Raw genomic sequence first — 10,381 nt, 5'->3', positions numbered from 1 at the left:
TCAATATTGTTGTTTCAATGTACCCTTTGAGGGACATACTCCTTGTTGCTGTTTATATGTATGTTTGTTGTTATGCTTGGCAACACGGATGTATTGATTTTGTCATGCCAATATAAAGCAACATGAAATTGAAATTGAAAATTGAGAGAGAGAGAGAGAGAGAGAGAGAGAGAGAGAGAGAGAGAGAGATGAGTATTGTCACTATGTTGACTGGCAGCTAAAAACATTTCACATTACAATGTGGTAAAGTACCAACCCAGTCTCAAGGCAGTTTGTGAAATGGTCACGTTATTTAATCTATTGATTCGTGTTCACGGGGACGTTTTTTTTTCGTTTTTTTTGTGGTGACCAGCACAAAAATGTAATGTATTTCAATGGGAAGCATATTTCGTGATCACAGCACGAATACGGTAGGGAGTAGTATGAAAAGCCGAAAATCTGCATAGGGAGGTTAGTCGGGGTGGTGGGTGGGTCAAGCAATACAGGACGTTCACCCGGGAGACCGGGGATCGCCTCCCGCGTGTGGTGTTTTGTTTCCCCTTTGTTTTCCTAATCACAACCGCCCCGTTATTGTCGCGCGGCCGTCTCCCGGTGTGTGAGGTGTCCTTTCCCTGTTGTGTTTTTCCTAAACCCAGCCTCTGAATAGATGGTTCCCATTTCGTGCTGGCCACCACGAAAAAAACGAGATAAACGTGTTGTACACGAATCAATAGATTAAAAATAACGTGACAATTACACAAACTGCCATGAGACCGTGTTGAAAGTACATAAGGCAGCTCAGTAATATAATGTTACCTTTGGAAACAATATGAGATGTCCCAGGATCTTCCCCTGCAGTTCTAGACACTGTAGAACGCCTCGAATATAAAGCTTATATCTAGCCCACAGGAACAGCAACATTTTAAAAAGAGAGTTCTCCAATGCCAAACATGTTGATCTGAAAAATATGAAGTGGCTAAAGATGTTATATTGTCTTATGCTGCCCGTTCTTTCTTTACAGGAAAAGTAGGTGTATATTTTAAAATATTATTCATGCTGTCAAACTGCATGTCATATGTTAATAAAGCACTTTTTTACAAATTGCATATATTTCATCAAGTTATTTGAATTGGCAGACAAAAGCACAAGCAAATTAAGAAATCATCTCAATCAATTTGACAAATGGTAGTTAGCAAAAGGCTAACGCTAGTTTAACAGCAGATATCTGCGATAGTTAATATTAGAATCATGCGAAGCCAAATGTGTGCGTCACCTATAGTAAGTGTCCATATATGCGTTATATTCATGGAAGGGCTCCCCCCGCTCCCCAGCATTGCGCGCTAGTGGGCTTACTACCAGTTTCTCGGATTTCAAAACCGACCATAATGGTGGGTTGTTCGGAATACGATCTCTTATTTTACAGAAATAGTTCACCGAACCGTGTTTCTGAAAACATTATAAGCAAGAAATAGGATTTGCAGTTGCTGAATCTGTCTTTATTTCAGAAATCGACAGAGGTCAGTTTAAAAGATTTTTGTCAGCTTTTGAGAGTTTTGAGATGGTCCCTTGGAAATACTTTCATTGTGCTCTCTGAATATGTTGAGTTTTCTTAATGTGTTGTGATCTATTTGCATGTGTTCTCTTAAGTTGCAGTGCGTTGGCCTCTCAGGGCCACTGTGGTTATACCTGCTGTCATACGCTATCACAACCCTTCCAAGCCTATAAGATGCTTGGGCTTGTACACAAAAAATATGGAATTTGGTTGATGGTTCACCTAAAGTCAACTGGACAGACAGCGGCACCTCTTCAGCATCTGCCCCGTGTTGCCGCTGTATGAGACTAGCCTTGCACTCTCACCAAATCATTTGTTGTGGACCACTGTCATCAACTCCTGCTCTGATAAAGTCACCGGTGCGTTGCCTGCACGTGGGCAGTACAATAAGGGCTTTTAATGCATTCAAAAGGCAGCATCCCCACATAGTTTTCTTGATATATATATCAAAAACTGTGTATATCAAAAACTGTGCTCTGTTTAATATTGTTAATGTGCAATACTGATGATGAAAGTGTGTTGTTTTTCTGCAACTCAAGCCGCAATTTATGATGGTGAAAGACAGAATTTGTCCAGTATTGAGCGAGATCGCCGTAACAGGCCAGCGCGAACCGAGAGCTGCAATGTAATCTGATGGGGCAATTGTGCACCCTTGATTTTTTGTCCACTAAAAAGGATTGACCACTGACAGGCTCAGATTGTTATGAAAAGTATCTGACAACATTATCGATCCCACAAAGTGAGTTCTTGTCCGAAGACGTTAGATAGGTTTGTGTTATCTAAAAGATTTTCAGTGCTGTGGCTCAATATTTAAATGATTTCAACAATGTGGATGAGGTCATTATAGTTTGATGACTGCCTGTATTCATTTGAGCCAGACGAAGAGCGAGAGAGAGCAAGAGAGAAAGAGGCAGCGGGCGGAGGAGGATGAAGTCATGCCCCCCCTCCCTAATAAACAAACAAAAACGTAACGTACCTGTCCAACAGAAAGATGGCAGCCATGGCTTTACTTTCCGTGCCTTGCAGCTTGTACAGCTGTCACTATCACTGAAAAGCTATGCCAATGTTTACTGTAGTTCGTCCCCTCGGCAGCCCCTTATGTCACCACTTTTTTCAGCTGCAGTCTCTTTCCTTTGCCTTTTTAGCAGGGCGGGTAGTTGCAAGTAAGCGCAGCAGCGGCAACTTTTGCTGAGTTTCTCCTCCCATTCTTTAGCAGACTTGCCGTAACTCCGGTGGCATTGACGTGCACTGAGCTCGGCTCGTTCACAGGAGGGGTAGAGTACGAGCAGCGGGGCAAGGAAGCATTTCATTGTTCTTAAAAAAAAATGGTCTGATTGGTGGAGTTTTTACAGGCTTACAGCAGCTACAGATGACAGATCTTTGTCACTCTTTTTTCACACTGCTCTTAACAAGCGTAGCTTACACATCTCATCGTCTTTATTTGGCGTTTCACTCTCAAACTGCAAGCTGGTTTTAATGAAAAAGTTGCTCAGTTTAGATTATTTGGCCGCCTAAGTTTCTAGAGCTCTAGGTCTTTGTAAATTATAGTGTGGTCTAGACCTACTCTGTAAAGTGTCCTGAGATAACTTCTGTTATCCAACTCAGTGTACATGGACATGTTTTCCCTGTTTTTTTTCCGTGACACAATTTTTAAACTAATACACAGTATTTCAGTCGGAACTGCAGCTGAGAAGCTGTGTCCTTTGATATTATTGATATATTTTAACGCTACATTAATCAACATTTATTTACAAGATGTTATCATGGTTTTCATTTCTTTATTTTAATTAAATTATTTTGGCCTTATTACTGTTGAAATATTAGTGTGCTGTAAGACAGAAAACTACGGTACAAGCGGGGCCCATGCCCCACAAAAAATGTGGCCATTCATATCAGAGAATTGGACAGCGAACAGGCAGCTCTTAAACGCAAATATCGTTTTAGTGTACATATTATATGACTGATGTCAACAGCAACCGTGGGACAAGTTGCTTAGTTTTTCCAGCAAGTTACGGAGAAAAAAAAATTGGAAAGAAGGAAGGAAGAGGGAAAGGAAAGAAGGAAGGAAGGAAAGATGTAAGGAATAAAGTAAGAAAGGAAGGAAAGAAGGAAATAAGAAATAAAGGAAAAAAAGGAAATTAAGAAAGAAGGAAATAAGGAATAAAGGAAAGGATGGAAGCAAGAAAGGAAAGATGGAAAAAAGGATGGAGGAAAGGAAGAAAAGAAGAAAGATAGCAAGGAAGAAAGGAAAGATGGAAGGAAGAAAAGAAGGAAGAAAGGAAAGATGGAAGAAAGGAAGAAAAGAAGAAAGATAGCAAGGAAGGAAGGAAAGATGGAAGAAAGGAAGAAAGGAAAGACGAAAGGAAGGTAAGAAAAAAGGAAAGGTGGAACGAAGGGAAAAAAAGGAAAGGACGGATGGAAGAAAGGTAAAGTAAAGATGGAAAAAATAATGGAAGGCGGTAAAGAAGGAAGGAAAGATGGAAGAAAGGAATGAAGAGAGAGCAAGGAAGAAGAAAGGATGGAAGAAAGGAAAGGACAGAAGAAAAGGAAATAAGGAATAAAGGGAAGGAAGGAAGAAAGGAAGGAAGGAAAGGAATAAAAAATATGAATTTTTCATTCAGAGATTAAACTCTGTCTGACACCAATTCACCAGCAAAGTCAAAGATCAGTAAACTGATAATCTGATTGAGCAGATTAACACATTTTGTTTTAGAGCCAAAATCACAAAGCCGTAAATCTTCCATAATCCAGCTCAGTAATACATCTCCTGACTGTCAGTTCTGTGGGATTTTTGCTGGAGGTTATGGTCCTTACGGTCTCGTTCAGTAGCCTGGTGACAGCCTACCTACCATGTAGCAACATTCACTTCTCTAACATTTAACTTAACATAACTACCAAGATAACATGACGTGTATTCGTATGTGATGGACTTCCCCATCAATAATGTGTGAATTGCCATGAACACAATCATCTAAGAGGCACCAGAAACAAGGCTTTGTTAATAACTCAAACTTGCCGAGAACCAAGATTACATTAGACTCAAGCGGCCGGTTGCACGGTTACATTTGGTCTCGTTCAGTAGCCTGGTTCACGGTCTAGGTCTAGCTCATTTCCTGATTGATTCTACCACCACTCCAGTGGAGGCGCTAATGAGCTAGATTACTACACACACAGTAGCAGAAGAATACCAGCTACACACACACAATGGCACGAATGAGGTAAAAAAACAGGAGTGAGTCGGTTCATTGATGTATGGCACTCGATTCTCCCAGTTCAGTGACACGAGTCAGGTTAATTAACCGGCTCTTCAGTCAGTTCGTCAACACTAGAATGTCGAGCTGCTTTTTCTTAGACGACTGATTGAGGCTCTCATCAAACATCAGCACGAATGGCCCAGCCTTGTTGATGGCGTCAAACAGCTGTTTTTTGAAGAATGGTGTTAATCCGAATCTGATGTTAATCCGAATCTGATGATGTACCCCGTTTTATCGGGGTACATCATCATGTGAATGACTTAGCGATGTCAGAGTCAGGAAACATTGCTTTAAAAAGCTCACCAATCCCTTCATTGGAGTTCAAAGAGTTGTGTTTGACCGCAGTATCCAGACACCACAGAACCTCCGCACGCAGGGTTGGTGTGGCCCCCATCGTCACCCGGTCTGCCGAAGTCGATGCTGTTTGGATGGTGGCATGGGTTTGCGGTGGTGTAGGCACAGAAACTGGAGATTGATAACTATTCTCCGCGTATTCAAGATTTATGGCTGGTACATTGCATATGCGATCGAAGAGCGTTAACCCCCATCCAAGTTATACTGATGTTTTTTTTACATACCGAACAGTAAGCCTGCTGGTCTTTCCCGTCTACAGGCCTGAGCCAGTATTTAAACGCCGGGTCCTCTAGCCATTTATCGGAAAACTTGCATTTGCCCATGTTTGTCTGGGTAGCCTAGCTGTCAGAGCTTGACAATCAGCAGCCACTAGTCATCCAGTTCAGTCCACATTCCCGCGAAATGCTTGATGTCGACGTTGGCAGTTTCTTCGCTGTTTTCTTCTTCTTTCTTCTTGCTCTCAGGTTTCTCTATAGAGCTCCCCCTATAGCTTCGGAATAGATATTTGGCAGCACTGTTGTAAAACCTCGTTGATGACTCTCCCCCCTTCTCCCTCTGGTCATGTGCATTTGTTTTCAAAGAAGCCGGCGAACAAACGGAGCCATGTCCACTGAGTTTTTTTTTTTTTAAAGACATAATAAAACAAATGGACAACTCAGTTTGCAAAAAATAATAAAAATAAATACCTTGTAAAATGGCGATTAATACCTTTTAATGGCCTTAATTTTTACTAATTTGATTTACTACCTTTTAATACTTTTTAAAACCCCGCAGACACCCTGGTGCAGTGAGTGTACGGATTATACAAAGCTGGCTAACCATGTGTTCCTTTACCTACAAGTCATCTTCATATTACAGCAAACCATAATGCAATTATGTTGTACTGTTTAAGAAGTTTAAAATTATTTTTTGGTAAATGCAATTTACAGGTCTATAAATTGTTTACAGTTTCCTAGAAAGAACTTTTTTTTTTTTTAATTGCTAATAAAATGGAGACAGTGTTTTTGTACACACTTTGTGCCCACGTGTCAGCTAGACATGCAAAAATATTTTGAACAACATACAATTCAACATATAACATTAAATAATGTTTCCAATAATAAAATTAATTGATAATTTGGAGCTTGAGTTTAAAGGACATTTAAAGGAAATTCCTATTTTACTTATAAATGACATTCTTCTACCCAGGAAGCTATCTAGGAAATTATTAGGAAACTAAGGACCAGTAAAATAAAGTGGTACCCACAAGAGTCTTTTAGTCGTGGCACAGCAGGTCAAATAGGTATCCAGGCAAACATACAATCATATACAGTATATGGAGAATAATATTTCCAATGATGATGATCATGTATTTCCTTGAGTTTAAATTGAACAGGGCTGTGGCCCTGGAGATAGAGCTGCAGTCTACATGTCTACAACATGTACAGTATAATGAAAAGAGGATAGGGCTAAGATGGAACCCTGTGGTACCCCGCAAGAGAGAGAGAGAAGCTCGTTTTGGCCAAATAGGAGCTAAACCATTCAGGTGCCGAGCCTCGGATACCCACAATGATCAAGAAAAGAGAGGACTGCATGGTCCACCATATCAGAGCGGCTGTGAGGTCCAATAGCACTAGCACAGCAGGATTCCTAGCATCTACAGATAAGGCACTACCATTGTGGACTCTTAAAGCGTAACTCTCGCCAAAATGCAACCTAGGGTCTTTTTGTGAATGTACCTGAATCAAACTTTCGTTTAAAAGCATATTTAGGACGGAATCGCCACTTTTAAGATGGACCGTATTCTCGTTTTTCGGTCAAATGGCCTTTTGAATGGGAGTGCTAGGGACACTTTGATGCTAGCCTCAAAATATCTATTTTTAAAACTCTAAGAAGGCTCGACCCAACATGAGACTTTGCTCCAAGTACCACCAGGGACTCTACACCTTAACCACAGCACTGACAACATTGTTTGTGTTCAGAGTTTACTAAAAAGAAAGGTTTTTAACAATTCACCGTAGGTCTTGTTGTTTCCAGCCGCTACCACCTTGACAGTCAAAACGAGTCGATATGCAAATGAACGGATTCCATATGAGGCTCCTTTTTCAACTACGAGGTCAATATTGTTTTGACAAAACAAGAAATAATCCGTGCATTTATATGGAACTAAGCTTTAGGAGCTTTCCATCTTTACTCTCCTCCGTTATGTTGCATTCGAAAATCGATTGTTTTTGACTGATAAAATGGCTGCGGCCGGAAACAACAACAGCTACGATGAGTTCAAAACCTTTCTTTAGTAAACTCTGGGTACACAAACAATGTTCTCAATGATTCGATTCTGATTGATTATGTATATCAACATAATTTATGTCATTATAGCATAATTAAAAGTGTTCTTCATAAAATAAGTATGCTTTTAATATGCCTTTAATGGAAGTGAAAGTATTTCTGCCAACCTGTGACAGCGCAATGCAGGTTGCAATGCTTACCAACACAATTTGTTGTTGCTCCAAAAGAACCAAAGAAATAAAATCAATCTCTCTGTGCCATATTGAATTGCAGAGCATCATATTATTTCGCATTGCATCAAATCCCATCGTATCGCATTGAATCACATTTTGTTAAATAAAATCGTGTTGAATCGCACTGCATCCAGTAGAGGGTGCATTAGATCGTATTGCATCGGTAGTTGCTGCATATGTATCTTTAAAGATACAATCGTTGGCAATGCATTGAGATGAATATTGCATCGGCCTTAGTCTTGAGATGCACATCCCTAGTGCTTACTGATTGGATACAACCAGCAGCGCTATGTCAGCCCTACTTTTTTTAGATTAGTTAGTAATAATTAAGTAATAATTAGTTAATGTAAAAAGATCAAACTTGTTATGAAATTCTTCTAGGTTCAAAACAATTTATGATAAACCGTAAACATGTGCTCCTCAGGGGAGGGACAAAACATTTATAGCTTTTTAAATCTCACATTGAGATATTTTTTTACATCTCACTTCAAAGTCCTGATGTATTTTATTTACTTTTATTTACTTACAAATTCCAGTTTCAGTTTAGATGGTTGTTTATGGCTCACAGTTTGTTATTGTCTTTTCTCTCCTAGACAACTGCAACAGTCCTTTGGTGTCCATGTTACCACAGTCATCCTTCCAGAGCTCTTCACGGTCCTCCATCAGTTATGTTGCTCACAATGCCAAGCTCTACAAAAGAGATGGTAAGTAGGATAGAGTCCAAGAATTTTTGCGGACCTCCTCATAATACACATAATAAAATATGTCTACACACAGTCCTACCTGAATTAATCCGCACCTCTTAATAGGCCTACTAGAACTAAAACTATAACTGGTCATCACATCAGTACAACAGGCTTGTTAAAAGAAAGTTTACTGCACACAACGGCTGCCACATATTTCATTTCTTTATTTACTCAAGCGCCCATCAGGTTCATTTGAACAACAGGCTTTGATTATTAATCTTCGGAGTTTGGACTTGAACATCATGGCTGAGCGCCACTAGCCTATTTTAGTAATCACACAATAACTTTACAATTTAATTTAAATTTAAATGTTATATCAATATACATATTCTAAACTATTATTTTCTATTTTATTTTGCTTTTCCACGGACCACCTGCAGTACCCTCACGGACCACTAGTGGTCCTCGGACCACAGTTTGGGAATGACTGGGATAGACGATGTTTAGGAACAGTGTAACACTCAGAAATAATTGCAATTAACGTTATAATTGTCTCTTCCAGTCTAATTTTAAAATATTTATTTATTACTTTTTCAAACAAATTAGAGTTTTGAATAAATCCCAGGATACATCTTTTGTTATATATCAGTTATGTGACCCAGATATACAAGTACACAGTCTCTGAAGTAATTCACGCCTCTTCATTATCATAAAACATAGAACATTACTGTCATAGAACATTTTTCCCCATCAATAAAAAAAAAAACAAAGCATTAATCATTAACAAAAAAACTGTTTTTAATTTGTCTGGTTTGAGTCAGCTACAGCCTAGGATGTTTGGAGTTGCTATGGCAACAAGTGATAACTGCCACTACTATTGCCTCTAACATGTCTGAAATTAGCCAAATCCCCAGGAACATGGTTAACCAAACGAGGAAAAAATACAAAGTGGGGTTATTAAATACCAGTTGTAAATACACACATACTGTCCGTCGTATGTCGTTCAGTCTAGCTAGCTAAACTACCGGGATAAAGAAAAGCTATTTGTTTACGGACATCAATCTAGGCTAGCTATGGCTAGCGCCATATGCTATGTGCTTAATTTATGTTTATCACCCTCATAGTTGTGGACCTAACTTGATATGTCCCACTTCAAAGCTTTCTCCCGTTTCCTGATGGGTGCAGGTGAAAGAGCGTCGACCATTCTGTGCACATTATTGACATATACTAATAATAAAGCGATGGACGGCGGGGGTTAATAACCTTGGGTTACAGACCCATGGTTACAGAGGAGCCGTCCGCAACGGATGTTCTAACATAAAACAAACGCACCCTCAACGGGGCAGGGGTCATTTCACTGGTCAACACTACAGCTGGCTTTCTATTGGTTGCTGAATTTTGATAGGGTTGTCACACAAACAATCCGAGAGTGCAGGAAAAATCCGAGAGGAGAATATTTGCAAGGGCACAAAATCAGCCTGAGTGCAAGAAATATGAGTCCAAGCACAAAGTTTGAGCACAAGCACAGCAAATCCAAGCACGAGCAGTGACTATTTGAGTGTGAGAGCAAGGTTTTGAGGGAAATTATTACAACATCTGAACGTAATATTAGTGAGAAATGCTCTCAAATTGAAATAATGCGCTCTTGAATAAAGATAGGAATATAACTCCATAAACATTGTTGAATGACGGCTGTTTCCGCTAAAGCATCGTCATTTACGGTAACGTTACTAAATTAACAAAGCACAATAGTAGATTAAACACAATAGATTAACTACATTACCAAAACATGTATAAAAGGTGCATCGGTGGATTTTTAACTTGCAACTGTGGGTGGGACGTCCTCTGTTCTGTAACGGTACAGGGTGCAGGCATGTATTGTAAATGTGTTTACACAATTTCAGCAGTAAGCCAAACTCCATTAAAATGAATACGGGAGTCAGGATATAGTGTCCAAGCTCCTGGTGATTTATTTGGCGTCACGGTCATATACAGTATGAATAGGAGTGAAACTGTAGAACATAAACAAAAATATACACTAAGCAAGATGCACAA

General features: G+C 39.6%; 1 protein-coding gene across 1 annotated transcript in view; it reads left to right on the top strand.

Moving 5' to 3' along the window:
• Positions 1–6,592: 6,592 nt before the first annotated feature.
• LOC144513344 (contactin-associated protein-like 5) overlaps positions 6,593–10,381 on the top strand; it is a gene marked incomplete at its 3' end in the record, with an annotated part of 216,085 nt that continues 212,296 nt past the window's right edge. The window contains exons 1-2 of the mRNA XM_078244387.1: positions 6,593–6,605; positions 8,234–8,344. Of these exons, the coding sequence (XP_078100513.1) occupies positions 6,593–6,605; positions 8,234–8,344 (124 nt within the window). The remainder of the gene's footprint in view (positions 6,606–8,233; positions 8,345–10,381) is intronic.

The sequence above is a fragment of the Sander vitreus genome, unplaced genomic scaffold (genome assembly GCF_031162955.1).
Source record: "Sander vitreus isolate 19-12246 unplaced genomic scaffold, sanVit1 ctg216_0, whole genome shotgun sequence".
Classification (NCBI taxonomy): domain Eukaryota; kingdom Metazoa; phylum Chordata; class Actinopteri; order Perciformes; family Percidae; genus Sander; species Sander vitreus.
Note: the sequence above shows the minus strand (reverse complement) of the source record. Positions and strands in the feature narration are given on the sequence as shown.